General features: G+C 35.8%; 1 protein-coding gene across 10 annotated transcripts in view; it reads right to left on the bottom strand.

The window, feature by feature from the left end:
* Nucleotides 1-19,645, bottom strand: part of LOC139105269 (longitudinals lacking protein, isoforms H/M/V) — a 175,982-nt gene that overhangs the window by 36,955 nt on the left and 119,382 nt on the right. Inside the window, exon 7 of one of the 10 annotated variants that reach the window (XM_070662747.1) lies at nucleotides 8,222-11,496. The exons of 8 other annotated variants lie outside the window; for them this stretch is intronic. In XM_070662747.1, the coding sequence (XP_070518848.1) occupies nucleotides 11,135-11,496 (362 nt within the window). In that variant the 3' untranslated portion in view covers nucleotides 8,222-11,134. Of the gene's footprint in view, nucleotides 1-8,221; nucleotides 11,497-14,083; nucleotides 19,188-19,645 lie in introns of those variants that run through there. One more of the 10 variants, XM_070661968.1, reaches the window with a different exon arrangement.

Genomic DNA, 19,645 nt, shown 5'->3' with positions numbered 1-19,645 from the left:
GTACTTTCTAAATACCTGGATGGCATGCGTGTAACACTCGCGTATTATACTTCATCACGTATATAAATCTCTTTTTTTTTTCTCTCCTTCGCTTCACCCTCACTTTTCCCTCATTTTTCATTCCAAAGAAAATTTTTTCTCTTTCTCTCTCTCTCTCTCAAAAAGTGCAAAGCACAAAAAAAGGGCGGCCGATCGTCTGCCACAGGCACTATTAAACCGGGAATTCTTACGTCCTAAAGATAATATTCTTATAATATTCTACGTAACTTTTGATAAACGTAATGTTAAATAAATTTTTAACGATAAACGCGCCGCGTTTAATACCAGAAAAAAAAATAAATCTTTCGTTATCTATACAATACCAAATCGTATAATATTTTTATCCTAAACTCGCGAGTTTCTGTGTTGACGACCGACCTGAAAAATAATTTAGCATCTAAATATCACACGTAGCGCATCTCATAAATCGTCATAAATAACGTAAAAATTTTTGTGGTCGTATAGCGTAATTTTAATTGTAAGCAAAATCGAGCCATGCCGGAATGAATCCGAAACAACTAATACAAATTCTGTTGCTTAAAACCGAGCGATAGGCATATAATGTAATGGAATTTCAACTTCAAGATAGAGAATAATACAGATTGTTCTAGTTTGCAAATATGTAACAAACTTTCTTTTTCTCAAGAAGCGATAATAATTCAAAATCGTAATTTCTTTTTCAATCCCGTCAAGACCACAATTAACGACGTATTTCCGAGGGCAGAAAAAGATATGTCAAAGTGAAATAGCTTGTGGCTGCGTTTTCACCTCACTTTCTCTCGAGCTTTTAATCACGACAACGTAATCGACTTTTCTTTCGCAAATGTTTCTTCGTTTCGGTTAGAGTTTTCCCAATCTCCCAAACCGACACCAAAAAGAAAAACAAAAAAAATTACATACGTATCTAAACGCAAGGGGGGGGATTTTTTTTCCCCCTTCCCTCCTCGCATGGCGCGTCGCCGCGGCTACGATCGCCGTAAATCGCAATATATAAAAAAGAAAACCTAATTAGAAAGAGATTAATACAAAGCCCAATTATTACGCGCAAGACTCGAGTTAGACCTGATTAAAAGCTGTGTAAATAACACAAAGACCGATTTATAAAAAGCTTAAAGACGCTTCACCTACATACTCTTGTGTATATATATCTATATATGTATACATATAATATTTTCGCTTACTTATATTTCAAATCTACGAAATTTTTTCTTTTACCCACCATTACGCTCGTTCTCTCTCGCATGGTCTCAATTTTTTTTCTCTTCGTTATTTTTCTTTTTTTTTTTTCTTTTTTTTTTCTTTTTCTTTTTTTCTTTTCTTTTTTCAATGTTTCTCGTATCATCGACGCGGCGGGACACGCGAATCTACGCGTTTCACGCGACAGTTTTCGTAGGTCGGTGTCGTTTCTTCTCGAGTCATTTTGCTCTTTTCTTCTTCTTTTTTTTTTTTTCCACCCGTTTTATTATCTATTACTTTTTGACATATCCCTATCTGTGTGACTCGTTGCAATCTATAATCGTGACAGCCAGCCGAGTGATTTCACATAGACGCTCCGCGTCGTCTTCGTTATTATCGTGGTCGCGGATTTCGCGAAAGGCAAATCACTCGGACGATTATAAAGTTCCGTGTCCTTTTCATCCACATCTCGCAATATCCCTAATCATCTTTCGCTTTCCGTTTCTCAGTGCTCTTCCCTTTTTCCTTTTGTGTGTTTCACGCATTTTGAATTGTTTCAAAGGCACATGTATAGTGAATTACAAATATCATTAGCACGACACGGTCGCGCCGTCTTTACGCCTCTTCTTTCATCACATCGTCGTCATCGTTGCTCGTCGCTTCTCTTTATATTCTTCAACTTTTGTTGTTTTTTTTTCTTTTTTTCTTTTTTTTTTTTCCTTTTTTTTTCCCCTTTTGGCTGTAATTTTAAACAGAGCTAAGCGAGAGTGTGCAAGCCGCCGTAAATGCGGACGTATCGAACGAAGAGAAAACGAGTCGAATATGTTGAAAGAATACAACGAAGGAAGAATATCCGTAGCTCAATCAATCCATTACATTCTCTATTTTAATGTTCCCTTCTTATTCTATTCATTAATGCGTAATAATAATATTCACTTTAAAAAAAAAAGTTAAATTTAATTAGCAAGGGAGAATATGTAACGAGTCTTTAACGTGAAAGTTTCTAATTTGCGTATATGTATTTTAAAAATACACATTAACAATCCGGAGTTAGATAAAGGTTCCTTCGTTAGAAGTGTCAGTACGTTGCCGTAAAGTGTAGTCGTAATATTAAGGCACACGAGGTCTCCTATGAAAATAAAATTTCGATGTACGATTCGCGACTTTTCTAAAAATCCGCGAATTTAATTGTGTCATTTAACAGAAATTTTTTCAATTAAGCAATTAATGAAAAGAAATTTTTTTTAATAACTGTAACCCTGTCTGCAAGTTTCTTATTCCTCAATTATTTCTCCCTTTTTATTTCTTATATATTTTTTTTTTTTTACTGAATAAAATCCATAATTATTTTCTCCAATTTTATCACTATAATTTTATCACTTTCGTTGTTATCCATACGATTATTCCTTTCGGTTTCAACCCTTATTCTTGCCTTCGATCTATCTTCTCTCTGTACATTGTTTACACATCTCTTCGAATCGGCGCGACCGCAAATTCTCGCGGGAAAAGAAAAACGCCCATACTCGCGCGTTCCCTTTCTTTCCTCTTAGAAAAAACATAGAAAAAAGAGTCGTTAAGAGCTAGGACCTACTTAATAGTACTCTTAAATTCCTAATAATCTAATAATCTCCGTCGATGACGGCGGTCCATTGGCGTTACTCTCACGAGATATACTGTCTCGAGCGCTGTATCGCTTTTATAGCCTGTTCCATCCACTGCTTAATCGCATTTCTCTCGACCGCCGCCATTCATCAAGGCCTCGTGAGGCAGTAGTATTATCAATTATCATTCAATAACTATGTATCATCGATCCATAATCATATTTATCGATTAGCTTTATCGTCTACCATGTCGCCGCTCTCTTTACCATTTACTGCTACGTAACGTCATCATCATTGTCGATCACGTATCTTTCTTCTCTTCTCATTGTCGTCACCATAAACGTTATACCCTTTCCTGTTCCCGCATAATGCACTTTGCGTCCATTCATTTTCGATTTTCGGCCTCAGATCTCCGTCTTACTTCCCTCATTAGCTCGTTTCGCTCTCGCAACATATTTCTTTCTCTCACCGAGATCTTTCTCTTTCATTTCTCTTTCTCTCTTTCTATTTTTCTTTTCTGATGCCTTAATCTTTTGTTCGCTTACTATACGATACGCATCAGCGTGCGGCTACTATCGATCGACCGGACGAAGTCTTGGAAGCGAAATACTCTACCGCCAGTGATTTGTAGAAAAAAAAGAAAAAAAAATCCACGCGATATGCGTCGATTTTTTAGCACGGGACCGAAAGGATAGATTATTAATAGTTATTGCACTTGGACGGAAGACGAGTCCTTCTGGCCTACAATCTAGCTCCAAGCTATGGAGCTGATACTCTCCAGGAAGTCAAGTCAAAGTTTTTTCGCTGTTATGTAGCTTCGTTCGATAATAGTTATTTCATATGTTTTGTCCACCAAATATCGAGAAAAGAAAATCGAAAATTGCAAACCGTTCAACTTTTCGTCATAAAAAAAGTATAAGAATTACATATTTTCAATAACATGTGTAATTTAAAATGTTTTTTGTTGATTCATCAATCAATCAATTCAATTGCGATTGAATCAAATTTAGAAATTAAATAATTTTTTTTGTTTAAATTAATGTAGTTACCAGCAACGCGTGTTCGCGTTGTATACGTTTTTAAAATATGAAAATATTTCATTCGTGAAATCTTTTATAAAACAAAATTTTTAAGTTGTAAATTTTACACACTTAATAATTTATATATATATTACTTTCAAATAAAATTTTTTTTGTTTCATAATTAATATTCAAAAATTAATTAAAAAACTTTGTCAAAAATTTAATTGATGCATTTCCTGGATGCATATTATTGTCTATAAGGATTCCTCCGTTTGAAGTAGAGAGTGCAAGAACTGTAACTCATATTACCTGTACATATTAAAAAAAAAAAAAACAATTTTTAATCCGTATAATAAGACAAAAATGTATTAAAGAAAAAAAAAAATTCTCCACCGTAGCTTAAACTTTTTGTAATGGCTCGCACGATTCGATAGATCACAATTTGATTAATTTAAAACATATTGTTCCGTAAATTACACAAATATGTCTCAGTGTACTCTAAGTACTGCGTTCATCTACGAAATATTACCAATCATCGTACAGATAATACGCGTTACAGTCACTTCGGTTGTGCGAAGATTATTCTCGCGCTCTCGTTCGTAATCCGGGAAATTTTGTGAGGGGCTCCCTCCTGGGGAGATAAAAAATTCCGCCGCTTTGACTGGATCGAGACTTCGTCACGATTCTTATAAGATCGATCGCGAGCACCGCCCGCTGAGGAGCGCGCGATCGCTCGCACACCCAATAAGAAAAGGAAAACTAAATCTATCGCTTCGCTCGCGTTCAGCCGTCGCGCATACTTAACTGTATACATGAGTTACGAGTAATAGTAGCAATAGTAATAATAATAGGTAGTAGTATAGTTTAGCTTGTCTCATAAATATTGTCTACAGTATGGAAAGTCGGGCGGCCGTGACGCGCGCATTTGGCGTGGCGTAGGAATACGGGACCTAGGTGCCAGATAACATCCGAGCACGGATACTACTCCTTTCCCTTCGAGCATCCCATCGTTTGATTATATTGCATTACACTATATTGCAGGTTATCACGGGAAGAAAAACCCGCAATCTTCACAGTATGTTAAACGCTAAGATTTTTTTTTCTCACCACTTTCACGAAATCCCGTTATTATTCAAGTAAAGCGCAATCAAACGATAACGTACGATTTCAAGTACTGACTTATACATTGAAATTAATTAGGTAGACTTTGTGGTTTAGTTCGTAATATGAATTGACGTATTTATAAAGAACAATGTTCAATTTGTCTAATTTCGATTAAACAGTCGAATATGAATTTTTCTGCGAAAGTCAAACCTTAATTAAAATATCACTAAATTAATGAGGAGGAAAATTGTGAATGTTAAGAAATAAGTATTCGACACTTCGGTCGGAAGTGAAACTGAATAATTACTTACTGGGATGCTCGGTCAATTGGAACTTTAAGTGCTGTAAAAAAAAAAAAAAAAAAAATCACGATACCGTACTCGGTACACGACTGCTACGTCATGCCCATCGACCCAATCACGCGCGATCGAAATTGTGATAGAGGAGAAAATAAAGACTCGGTGTATGTCTGTGTGTGTGATAAAGGAATACGCGAGGGAGGGCCTTAACGAGGACGCTTAATTAAAAGGAGTTAATCATACGCGCTTTACATAATATAAATATATATACTCTTAAATGCATCATATAGGAATCTACGTTTGTGTATCTGGCAGTCTGGCGATCACAATGCTGTAGGAATACCTCGCGGTAATGTGGGCAATACAATATATCTATATGTATGTATATAAATACATATGTGTACGTGTGTATGCATAAATGTATACATGTGTATGCTCGGATGCGTGTGGCACGCGTGAATTTGCGTGTTGGCATATACGTGTCGATACGTATATGGAGATAATTCTCTCTCAATCTGTCTCTCTATCTCTCCTTATTAGCATGCGGTGTGTTCGCGAGTATGTATGTGGGAAGCATAACGAAATTAGCGGGGTATAATCCGCGCGAAATCCGTGTCTAATACTGTGTTTGCTTGTAGTTACATCGCTGCGAGAAATAGTGTAAATGGCTGTCTTGTCCGAACAAGACTGTAGAAATTACTTCACCCACTTTCAGGCCGTCTGTACAGCGCGGTGTTAATTTTTCCTTTTTCTTCGTTATTTTCTTTTTTTTTTTATCTCCGACAGTTTTAAAAATCTTTTTATAGATCTAAAATTAGGAGTACGATTGACTAACGTAAACGTTAATACTAAAATATATTGACTTAATTTATAATATATATTAAGTAATTTAAATCAGAATTTTAATAATATAATTTCGTCGCGAAAATATTTCCACCCCCCCCTTTTTTTTTTCCCTTTCGAAACATAACGAAATTAATCCAAGAAAAATCGAATGAATAAATTATTAATTATAGTTTCGCGATTATTTTTTAAAACAACACTTAGAAATACATATCTTTCCGCAATAAATATTTTATATAAATACTATATCTCAAAAAATAATTTCGCCGTTAATTTTGTAATAAATTTTACCGTACGTTTCTCTTAATAATAAACGTAAGTTTTTACTCTAAATATCCCAATAAATTTAATAAAATTTTCTAAACACACCTGCCTGCAAGTTTCATAAATAATTATAAATTTTTAAATAGAGACAAACTTTAATATATATCTTTTCAGATATTTTCTCTAAATATTTTTCCTTTTTTTTTTCTTTTTTAAATTAAAATGAAAAACTGACACTTTTAAAAAGTAACGGATTGCGGAATAAATCGAGGCACCAGGCAATATGATTAAGCGATAAATTTTTTCAATTTTTCATCCCGCTCCGCCCTCCGTTACGATGCAACATAAATTTTACAGCACAGCCGCTAGTACGGTCTGAAAGAGGTGAAGTTCTGGCTCGCTTACGAAGTTCAGTCTGCGAGAATTCAGAGCTGCCTTCTAAGCGACATTGATACTGAAGTGACTCTGTGGCTTGCAGTCATACGTTATCAATATATCGCACGAATATCGTTAATTGGGTCGATGGTTGACTGACGTGGCCGCGTATCCGATCTCTTCGGAATATTTGCTTTCTCTCACCCACTCTCGCATCTCTTTAACTCTCTCTCTCTCTCTCTTTCTTTCTCTCATTTTTTAATGTCCCCAGTGAGCCACACGCGCACGGCTGCGCCCGTTTAAAAATATGGAACCAGTGTGACCAGAATGGTTGCTATGGAAGAGCTCCGGTTTACCGGACGGTCTCAGTCCGACCCGGGGCGGGCCTAGATTAAAGGAAAAAAAAAAAAATATATATATGCAGAAGAAAAGTTCATTCTAACGATCGCGCTTTGAGCCCGCGTTTGTCACGAGATCGCTTCGCTACCGGATGTCGTTTAGAGTGAATGCACTTAAAGAATGTTCGATCGTTCGCGTTATGCTCTCGTGGTTCCACGCATCAATATCTTAGTTTGAACCGTAGGAAAAAGAAAAATAAAAGCGAGCGATCCGTCGAGTACAAACCAACGAGCTTGATAGTGAAGCACCTAGGCCGTAACAAAGCGCGCCCCGGATAGGAAATCGACTCGTTCTCTTGTTTACACGCGGCCTATATCTCGTTACGTAAAAATAATAATTAATTAATTAATTAATCAATCAATCAATCAATTGATTCACATAATAATAAACCTTAAAAAAAGGATAAAAAAAATATGAATCCAAGATCGAGATGAGGGGACGGGCGGTCTCCCCTCTCCCGAGAAGCAGAAGTCTCGACGCTCACCGTCGATAGCTTTAATCAATTATTGTTCTCAACGTTTCAACGTCATTGTACACCAATCTCGGAATCCTTGCCGTGTTTCATCTTCTCAATCTCCCCATTTTGCTCTGCTCGAGGTCGTGCAGACCGGACGTCGGTCGTGCGCAGGAGAGACGTGTCTCCTCTTCGTCGCGTAATCATCCTCTTCCGTTCTTCCTCTTCATCTTGCGCGGTCTCTCCCGTGCACGATCGCGCGCCCGTTTCGCAGACAACGTCGACGACGAGCACTGGACGTCCCACCCTCCTCTCGTCACTTTACACAAGTTCTTGCTTGTAGATCTTCTCCTTGTGCATTCGCTCCATATGCCGCGCGATATGCATCTTCTGCTTTGCCTTGTAGACGCAATGGGGACATTGAAACTGAGGTTCCTTACCGCACTCCCATTTTTGATGGTTCCTCAGGCTACTTTTCAGCTTGTAGACTCTGCCGCAGGCCGGGCAGTTGAAACCCTCCGGGTTAGACATGCCGGAGCCCAGGCCCTTGCCCAAGCCTGCTCCGGATCGCCACATAATCGACGGCACGCTCCATCTTTGCCAGGCTGCCGCCCATTTGAGGCCGGTGATGCTCAGGTCCTCGGCTGGAACACAAGATCCCCGGCTTTATTAGTATGTGTCCCGCATAAACGCGCGATCGATTGAGGCGAAATCTTTATTGCGTTGACAATTGCGCTCGAGCGGGAAACGCGGCCGACAGCATCCGACCGTCGTTCCCCCGAATATATATATATATTTTTTTTTTTCTTTCGACTTAAGAATTAAAGCTTAGCGGCTAAGGGATAGGGCATTGGCTTTAGAGATGCGTGTTGACGGCTCATTGACTCGATACCTCGACGTGCCTCTTCGACGTAGAGCACGCTTCGTGCTCGTCTCTCTTCCTCTCTCTCCCTCGTTCTCTTTCGTGTCCGCGAATTCTCGTTCGCACTTAAAAAAACAGTTCAGAAGAGCATCTCCTCGGCGTGTCCTAGAAAGAAAGCCACTTCGAAAAGGAGCCAGGCTCGAGGATTGTTGGATCCTTGCAAGCCTCGAGGCGCCATTCTCGATCGTAGATCCGTCGATGCAACGATCGACGTCGATCACTTGCCAGAAATAGAGAGAGAGAGAAATAAAAAAGTAATGCGTGTCCTTCGTGTCCCTACGTTCGAGCCCCAAGCAGCTAGTTATGAGCTTCGCATACGAGAAAGGAGCGGCAACTGCATGTTAGGAAAGTAACATTCACAGAACCGAGACCAACGGATTGTTTTAAATAAATCGTTAGCTTATAATGTTAAGTTCAGGACTCGTGTTAGTCGAACGGTGAATGTTTCTTTCGATGCGCAAGCGATGAAAGTTCGATACGTAAGTGGCATTTCTATGTACAAGACTCGAGAAAAGTTAGTGCACATGCTACTCCCCTGATATATCGCACAGGTGGAGAAGGCAGGAGAAAGAAATAAGAAATGTCAATAGCAAATATACTCAGCTGTTTAAATAGCTCTCACTAACGACGCTTTGAATCAACCGAAGATATGCAATAAGATCGATTATTTACAAAGGAAAAATGCTCGTAACATAATGACTACAGTAATTTTGGATTTATTCAGTTTCTTCATGCTTTCATTTAATTTCCTCGAATTTTAATTTATTTAATCGTAATTCTTTTTTTTTCCTTTTTTTTTACGAGTGCCATGTTGTAGCTCTCGATTCAATCGCTGATGTAAAATAATCAATGATCGTATTTCAATTATTTCATTGGTATTAAAAAAAAAAATGTATGGGTAAAAGTTACTAGCATATTATTATTTAGAGCTGCAAAGATAAAATTGGATGATCAAGAATGCATTTTATATCACAATTGCGTATTGATTGAAAATTACTACAGGACAATTTTATCAATAACATAATTCCTAGCTCATAAAGACGGATCGTAGGGATAGTTTGATATGACGTTAAAGTAAATTTATTTTCTTCAAACGTAGCGGACAGAAAATGTCGAATACGGTGTTACTTTTCATTCGAAGTCATACATTATCGATAATTGAGTTAATAATAAGCAAAATTTACGCCTGCTGCGTAACGTCATCAGTCTTAACAAGTTCACTCATTACGTGCCTTAGATTAATGTACAAAAATATTGGTTACGTCACTTACGAACTAGCAATTAAAAACTAATTTTATTTTTCTTTTTATTTTCATTATTTTTCTGTTTCGTTCATCTCTTCTTCATTGTCAAAAGAAATATAAACTTTTTTCTCATTGGCGCAAAGGGAATCTCTGTTTTAAGTGGCACTTATTATTTAGTATTTTAGTAACAATTACATTATGTCGAAGGCACTTTGCTTTACAAGAGCAAAAAAACTCTAAATAATTATAGATAAATTTATCACTCTATTAATTAAATTATCAAACGAGTCTTTTCAATTAAAGAAGAAAAAAAAATATGAAACACACACACACTTATTAAATATTGGCAAATCATTATCAATCAATTAATTAATTTAATCAATTAAATATTTTCAAACGCAAAGTTATACCTAATGAAACTTCTTAACAGAGCTTGTTTTAATCGTAATTTCTTATAAGAATATGCATGTAAGGCTTCATCATTAGTAAGTTATGCAAAGAAAAAAAAAAATAATGAGAAAAATTTGATATATTATTTTTACTTCTTTATGTTCTAATAAATTTAACTTGAATAATAAAATATTAGACGACGTTTGATATCACTTTAATTTACGGAATTTACTGTTTAAATGCCCACACGATTGTTACACTCAAGGTATAACATTAATTAATGCTCACAATTTATGTGACGTATATGTATATATGCATATATTATATACTTTATAACAGAAAGATATGGATTATACATATATGCATAAATATATATCGTAAACGTCATATTTTATAAATATAAAATATTTTAACATATAAATGTTATTACCTTACGACAGTTAATTAGTTCGGTTAATTTCGACATTACTCATGTTTTTGAAAAAGAAAAAAAAATAATACTTTAATAATGTGTTAATTACAAAAAATGTATGCAGTATAAATAGAGAATCTCACAATGTCCTATAATTAAAAAAAAAATTAATTATTCCGATAAACCCGATTAAATAATATTTCCACAAAATTACTTGAGATAAATGCTTTGTCGAAACAGAAGATTTTTAATATTATATATTTATTGGTGGGTTTGTTACGTATAGAACTATTTTATTACACGCAGAATTAATTTTCGTGAGACTTTTTTTACCTGCCGTATCGCATAATCTTCTCAAATACGTGAACAAGTGATCGTAAAATATTCAGCAATAGTTCTATCAAAATCTCGTTATATGTATGTCTTCGTAATATATTGCCTATTATTAAAAAAAAAAAAAAAAAAAATTAATAACTATCACACGTGCTAATTTAAAGTTCTTTGATGACCGAATAGCTTTCGGATTTCTTCCGCCGCGATTTTATATTAACAGAAGTTACCCTTCGCTCCAGTATCGAATCGTAACGAGATCAATCTATCTCTACTTTCGGCATGTGGGAATTTAAATAATTCCTCACATCCACTTTATCCTGATGTTGGCGGCGTATGTGACGCTGCCAGTGCGCTTTGCGTTTGCAACGTTGAGGGCAATATGGACATTTAAACTGCGGCTCTTTGCCACATTCCCAATGCTCATGTCGTTGCAGCGAGTCCTTCCTCCTGTACGAACGGCCGCATCTGGCGCAACCGAAGCGGCCGAGCGGCTTGTTCACGTAATTCCAAGCTTTCGGTATTTTCAGTTCGGCGAACGGCATTACTTTCTCCTGCATCGGCAGATTCGTGGATTCCTCCCCAAATAGGTTGATCATACTCTTGTTCTCCTTAGCCATACCTGAAAATGGAAGAAAACATAGCTTTAGATCAGTTCCACTATCCTACCGTTCCACTATTACGCTCCGTCGACGTGCCGTCGAAATCGAACATGCGATTCGTGCTCATCCTCAATAGGTCCTGAAATGTCATTAATAAGCAATTTGTGAGACACATACTTAATTAAATATAAAACAAATGGTAAAAAATCGTAAATAAAGTATTAATTTTGGAAAAACATTTTCGTAATTCAGAAAAATTTCGTTATTGTAGGAATTTATGAACTATCTTATGAAACAATCGTAAAAAGAATAAACATAGAAAATAAATCTTAAATTAATCATAATTATTGCCTAAATTTCAATAATTTGAAAGGGATAATAATCACAAAATAGGATTTTGTATAAAAAATAGGTCTACAAAGATTTGTTATTCATATAAAATAAATATACGAATAAAATTTTTCGCAATTTATTTTCAATTGCCAAATAATAATAAATTCTTAATTGGCAATAAAAATTAATTAAACATAATTTTGCCTAAATAACTACGATAAAATCATTTCATAATTTTTATTTATACATTTATATAAATAAAATGTAACGATTAACTTTTACGTTTATTTTTTTTTAAGCTTTTCATTTAAAGTTCTCTTAACTATTTTAAATAAAATTTGACTTTTTTTTTTATTTGCTTCACTTATTTTTGTAAAAATTATTTGCATTGAAAATGCACAGGTTTTTTAAATTTATTAATAATTTAACAACGAAAAACTTTTATTTTCTTGTATTAAAAACCACAGCTGCAGCATGTGCTTTAGATCTTCTTCACCTTGCCGTTTGATGACGATTGGAAGACAAGTCCGATGTTTTGAGATATTTGAAGTACAGATCACATTGATACGAAGTGACAATCATCTTGTTGCAATGACCAAGCCGGTTACCTGAAAAAATCAAAAACAGATGAACTACTGTTCGATCTATAAAAAAAAAAGAATGTTTTAATTTACATTAAAAGTATTTCAAAAAACTTACTTGTCTTTTAATCCGCGAAGTTGACGATACGACATAAAACTTTGATGAATAAATGATATGAAGTATATATGAAAATAAAAGTTTCACAAGTTTTTTATAAAACAAAATCAGATATTGGATATAAAGAATTAGAAACTTTTATTGTGATAAAGTAATGACACAATTAACATAAATATATGTTTTATTATTCACGCTATATCGAAACTGAAATCGATATTCGCCAAGCTTAAAATTAGATTCTACGATAAACATTTTATTTTGAGTGATAACTTCTGATAATTCAAACAATCCTAAACAGTATTTCGAGTTTGGCATCGTTTAAAATTGCAGTTATTCTATATTTTGTAGACTATCTTGCAAGCAAAGCGCGATAAACGCAACAGAAACTCGCTTTGAAAATTGTTTTTAATTCAAAATACTGTTAATAGACATAATTAATTGACCATTCATCAATCAGTATCACTCTATTTAACAGAACAGGCACTAATAACATTCTTAGGAACCATTTTATGTATTATTTTTTGGTATTTTTCATAATATTTTAAAGACTCTACAACAAAAGAACGTTGACTAAAAATAATTTTTCTACCTTAATACATATAATAATAATTTTTACACTCATTATTTAATGCGTTCATTTTACATCTCTGCTATATTTTTAACACGAAACTGTTCAACAGATCGCAAATTACTGTCATTTCGCCGCGATTGCTTTTTCATAAGCCTCTCCTGCATTGCCTGTCAAGCGGAGTTCTCGTTGTTCGCGATTGAGTTCTTGTAGAACATGTGAACGTTATAATGTCTCAGTAGACTATGCTTGTGCTTGAACTTTGCATGACACATCATACATCCGAATTTTGCCTCTTTGCCGCACTCGAGTCTTTTGTGACGTTTTAGGGAGATGATTCTTCGGTACTGCCTGTTGCAAGTGTCACACGGGTACATTTGGATGCTGGCGTGTTGCTGGTAGATCGCTGAAAGCATAAACATTCATTGGTTAGATCGATATTAATTAGAACGCTAATTGCCACTTGAAGAGAAAAAAAAAACGTCACGCATGGAGACAAATCTATAGTTTGAAAATTCATGAATATTAATGACTTAATAAAAGAAGCGTAAAATCTAAGTTTACTTGGTGCTTGATATTGCGAGAAAAGGCACATATTATTTGATGCTAATTTTTTTTACATTTTTAACGTTGAATAAAATATATTGATATGTGTTTGTTGTAAAGGAAAAATTATTTCTTTAGCAATATAAAATGCTGAATACGATAACGAGATTTCTCTGCATAGTGGTGTGTTATAATAAAAATTGTTTTTAATAATCAACGTGTTATATTTTTCATAAGTTTTTCAAAGTTTTTAATACACTTTGGAGGTAAGATCTGAAATAATTTAAAAAACAGAAAAAAAAAAATTAGTTTATTCCTAACAATGTAATCAAAGCTGTCAATGATCGGGAAAATCACTAAAGAACAAAGCATAAAATCGTTGTCACTAATAAAAAGTCAGAGATGAGTTTCGGGTGGAAAAAAAAAAGTAAACAACTCGATTTTTAAAAAATAACCCGAAATAAAGAATATTTCTTTATTAATAATATTAATAATAGTTATAGTATGAATTAATATAAAAGATACAATTATGATAGACATTCTTCCACTTAATAAACGTTCCAAGTAAAGAGAAGAGGGAAAAAAAAAAAAAAATTAAAAATATAAAATTAAATATTAGAAATACCAGATGCAACGAAGGGGGAAGAAAGTGTCGCGACGATATTGGTTCAAGTCGCCCCTTTTTGCTCGATACGCTTAAAACTCTAAAAACGAGGACTAAAAAGAGAGACGGAAAAGTTGGCGAGAAAACGTATAAAAAGTGTACTTAAATATTAAGCGATAAGGATTCGGTAACAAGAGTCTCGGAATAACGAGGGCCGGTCTCGGCCGATTGACTCCGCGGTGGCGGACAAAACTCCGCCGAATCGTATCGGCATTCATGATGAGAATCATGGTATAAAAGCTATGGGCTGAGACGTGCGACGGTGTACACCCCGCATCATCTCGCAGGCAGGCAGGTAGAGACGCGAGCGCGTTCGTAAATACTGATATCAAAAATACTGACGTGCGTCTCGTGGCACGTGGCGGACGCACGTCGACTCTCGACGTTTCTCTCGTTCTCTTTCTTAGCATTCCTCTTTCTCTCAATGTGTCTGCGTACATGCACCCGAAAATCGTTGCAATTCCTCTAAATATCTGCGGTTTCTCCGATCCAAGAGAGATCCGAGAATCCCGCTTGAACCAACGCTCATCCACGCAATTTGATCGTCGGTGCAGTCGCGTTTTGAATCACTTGACATCCTCGGATTAAAACGTATTTAAATTTATCTAAAGACAACATTGCATTTTATCATTTATTGAATTTAGAAAATGTATTTAAAAAAAAAACACACACACAGATCTAATTTTTTTTTTCAATCATCTGTAATTAAAAAAAAAAATTAATATTTCGAATTATTATTGAAACTTATACTTGGAGGATATATCGAAGAACCCGCAGATAAAAAAAATTGCAATTTAGTAAGTGTCCTATATGGTATATATGTGTGTGTTTATGTACGTGTAGAAGTGTATAAACATGTATAAAATATGGATAAGAGATATTCATATAAATCCATGAGTATGATCCCACGCGGCGCGGCAAACAGGTCGATCTTATCGATCCGTAATTGAAAAGTTGCGTAGATTATATTACATTAAATACTATATTATAAATAGCAGTTAAAAATGTGGTAGTAGTGGAAGTTAAATGTAAATACCGGAAATTCGCCACTGCTGCGTATAGAAAATAGAAAATACATTAAACGAGAGGTATACAGACAACAATCCTTACGATCGAAAGATCAACCCTTCGCGCGATCGACTCGTTTTTTCTTTTTCTTCCTTCTTTTTTTATCGTTTTTTTTTTTTTTTTCTTTTTTTAAGCTGCGCTCGTTAATTCGCATAAACGCGTACAAATGTGATCGTCAACATTACACAATATGTTAATCATATTCCCCAATTACGAAGTGGACAGTATTACCAATCTTTCGTACGCTGTCTACGTTTGGACGAAACAAACAAACGCATAACGCGAATAAATATAATTTCATTATATAAATACATGTAAATATATTGGCAAATATTACATTCGTTAAAGCTAAATTTATTTATTCGTGCTTATTCGCGTTTGCCTGCTTAGCCCCGGACACGGCTTGAGATACAATACACGCGCTAGGCGATTGTAAAATGCTGATCTTTGTACTTTATCGGAAAACGTAACATAAATCTTTCTGTCGCGTTTATTGAATTATTCTTTACGGTATATAAATATATTATATAGAGATATTTTGGTAAAACTGAATCTTTGTAATCTATCGCCAACATGCCATCCTATTATAAAAATGTTAACAATGTTCAACGAATCAATAGTGGTCTCTCTGCTACGTAAAATACGTGTGCGAAAAAAAAAAGAAGCGGGAAAACCTTCGTTCTCACATCCGTATTCACGGCCACGGACGATTTATTTGGAATAATAGATGATTAGGTATTGTCTATCGTGAGAACGTCTAAATGTTCTCAGGTAACCGATCTTCTGAAGATTGTTTCACAAACACCACTAGTAATAAACCGCGCGAGTTTAGCTTGCATCTCCATTTATCGCTTTTCTGTTGAAGGCACTTTGGAAACTTTTTACCTTTTTTTTTTTTTTAAAATGAAAATGTCTATGGAATTATGTATTACGGATTATAGTCGTATAAGAAACAAATCGAAAGCCTTGAACCATTTTTTTTTTTTTTTTTTGTGAGGTATTATTAAATGAAGCACCATATCGTTTCTCTTTTTGATAACCTTTGAGCCGACATGTCTTGTAGTGGAAAAATATTGGCGAGACATGCTATATTTGATCGATAGATTCTTAAAAATCTAAGTTTCACTGATGATAATATCGGATTGTTTCCCATTACATATATTTCTACTGTTATGTCAATTTTTTTTTGTGATTATACTTCTTTAAATCTCGTCGTATGTTACACATTTCGTGCGGAATGTTTTAAATGTTATAATTAGATTCCTATAATTTCTTTTCTTTTAAGTTTATAAAAATACTCTCGAGTTAAAAATATTTTTTATACTTTTTTTTATATAAAAATGAAAAAATTATCTGATCCGACCTAATCTGCTATTGTCGTTGGAATGTACTTGCGATTTTTGAGAAACAAATCTCGGAATGCTTTAATCGTGAAATTTCTTTGGTGGCATAGTCATACAGCGCGATAAAATGATAGTAAAAATATTCTTACCTATTTTTGTTTCTTTTTTAATTAAACGTGTTAGTCTTTGAAACAAAAATTGAAAAACCCTTCTCATTATTATTATTCTCTTACGTTATATTCCCGATTCCTGCCAATAAAAGAACGTACGCTGAAAGATATGGCGACGGCAGCTAGCGAACGTGATTTTAGCGTCGTGCGCGTCGAGTTTCACATGTAACGTATGAATTTACCGCGCCGGCCGGATTGCCGAAGACTGATTTATCCCCGTTCTTTCGATCCCTGCCTCTTCCTAGAGTTACGTAGAATTACGTACGCCTAGCCGCTGTCGCCGCAGAAAATCGCCACATCTGCCACATCTTCGGTGTACATTACACGTGTCCTTACGCGAACGTTTCGATAAACGGGTGAGAATATTTGTTATTACCGTTCTCGTCCTCGCGCTATAAGTCTTGTGCAAAACTGCGACGATATTATTAACGTAGCGATAGATTCTAGATGACAAATTATTTACGCCGTACATGGTAAAACGTGTGAACACGTGGGCTTAGAAATCAAAGCAGAAAAGTTACGCGAGCTATCAACTACAATTCATCACCAATCCCCAGCCAGTAAAATTAAATCAATAATAGTCTCCTAAATTCCTTAAGTAACCCAGTATCTTACAAGTAAATTGAAATGCTTTGGCCCGTAATCTCGCCGCATTTCTGAGTACGGCTATCCCATATATATCTTACAAGATACAAAATGTTAAGATTCAAGATCGGACGGCCACGTTTCGCGCTAATCGCGGCGTTAAACGATAATGAGATTACGGGGTATCAGTAAGCGCAAGATGTGCAAATTTTGAATCGGCGTAAAAGCCGAGTGCGAGGTAAACTAAAAATCGTTAATTTCTTCATTTGTTTGAGGTGTAATAAAAAAAAAAAATTCTTGTGATATTGTTAATCCGAAAAGTATTTGTCCGAGTTTCGTAAAATTGTCGGAATTGTTTTCACGCGGCCCTTTTTCGCGCGAATATTCAAAAACTGATATGTGTGCGTCTCAAATCTCTCATTTTATAGTAGCAGCTTTAAACATTAGCAGATCTATAAGACAAGTCAGTATTTTATAGTATATGTTGTCAAGTTTTCCCATCAGTAAAAATACTATCATATAAAAAAAAAAAACGAACATTTTTACATTGGATCGGATTTAATATACGCAGCTGTTTTACTTTAACCCTCTGTATTTTAGTAATATCACATGGATAAGAGTTAAATTTTTAAATGTTAGAATAATTTCTTAATAAAAAAGTAAAAAAAAAAAAGAATTTACTTGACGCGAGACGATATCAGGTCTTTTGATGTTAAAATGATATTTAAAAATCACATTATAAAAAAAAAAACACAAAACTACATCAAATGCAATATTTTCGTACATTAATAAATTAATAAGTTTTTTTTAAGCTTTTTTTTTAACTTTAGAAGTCGTGTTATTCTTTCAAAAGTTGATTTTATGAAAACCGTAATTCGTAAAAAAATGGATTAAACCAATTTTAAAATCATGTCAGAAGAAATGTGTATTTAAGTACACGATCAATTATAGAACATTAATAATTATTAATTATAGTCAAAAGCTCAATGTCACGAATTAAATCAATGTTCAAGTCGAGTCCAAAAACATTCCAATCAAATATACCGTGCGAATCCAACTAGTTCATCTTTAATCGGCGTTGTACCGTTTGTCGTGGAATCATAAAGGGTTAAAGAAAAAAAGCCGCGAAAGCTCGAGTGCCCCTCGAGATCGCCTGAAAAGCTTAGCGGGCCTCGCATTTGTTCAATGCCGAGGAGGTTCCTTATGAGGGAAGGCACGGGGGACGCTTAAGATGCTGAAGAGCCTTCGTCGTAGCCCATCTTTTGATGGTGCCGCTTAAAATGCACGGTCAGATTTCCGCGTTGTCGCGCTTTGTACGGGCATTCCGGGCATTGAAAGGCCGGCGGCTTGCCGCCGCACTCGACCGTCTCGTGGCGACGCATCGTGCTCTTCCAGCGATAGCCCTTGCCACAAAAGCGGCAGCGAAACTTTCGCTGCTGCTCGTGCGATACGCCGGCCATGAAGACGACGTTGAGGTCGTGCGGCCGCGGTAGCACCTCGAACGAATCCGGAAATACAACCTCGCGAGCGGATGCGGCGCGGCTTCCGCTGTTATCGCCCCCGCTGCTATCGTCGTAGCTGTTGTCGCCGGCCGCGATGTTACTGTTGCTGGCACGTCGGTTCGCCATGGCGATGTTGGCCCGCGTAGTCATCGTCGGTGCGGACGCACGGTATCCCTTCTTCAACGGTTGCCGTTTAAGGTTGGAGCGCAACAGGTTGAGTAGCGCGCCCATGTCTGCAACAGGGACCCAGCGCCAGCAGGGGCGCGAAGGTGGTAAAGAGATTAAATTTTTGAGAAAATAGACGATTAGCTTGCTGGCTCGCACGCCCGCTTGGTTTCGCGCGATCTTACACGGCGGATCCTCGCAACGCCACGCGGTATCGGTGGAAAATGTGGCTTCGTTACGCTGAATTTACTTCCGTGGACTTCCGCCGATTCCGCGTGCCGAGTACCTCGTTTTTTTTTTTTTATCGCCATTCCGCGGTTGATCACGCTTGTAACGATGTAGCAAAGTTATTCCGCCGTTCGATCAAGGATTTATCAATTTTATTAATTTCTTTTACAATGCAAAATAAGCTCTGCTTGGTTCCCTTGGCAAATTTTCACAAGCTACAAATAAAAATTACGTTTGCAATTATTACTTTCTTAAAAATAGCTTTGCTACAGGTCAAGCATGATCCGACTTGAAGATC

Source organism: Cardiocondyla obscurior, linkage group LG01, assembly GCF_019399895.1.
Source record: "Cardiocondyla obscurior isolate alpha-2009 linkage group LG01, Cobs3.1, whole genome shotgun sequence".
Classification (NCBI taxonomy): domain Eukaryota; kingdom Metazoa; phylum Arthropoda; class Insecta; order Hymenoptera; family Formicidae; genus Cardiocondyla; species Cardiocondyla obscurior.
Note: the sequence above shows the minus strand (reverse complement) of the source record. Positions and strands in the feature narration are given on the sequence as shown.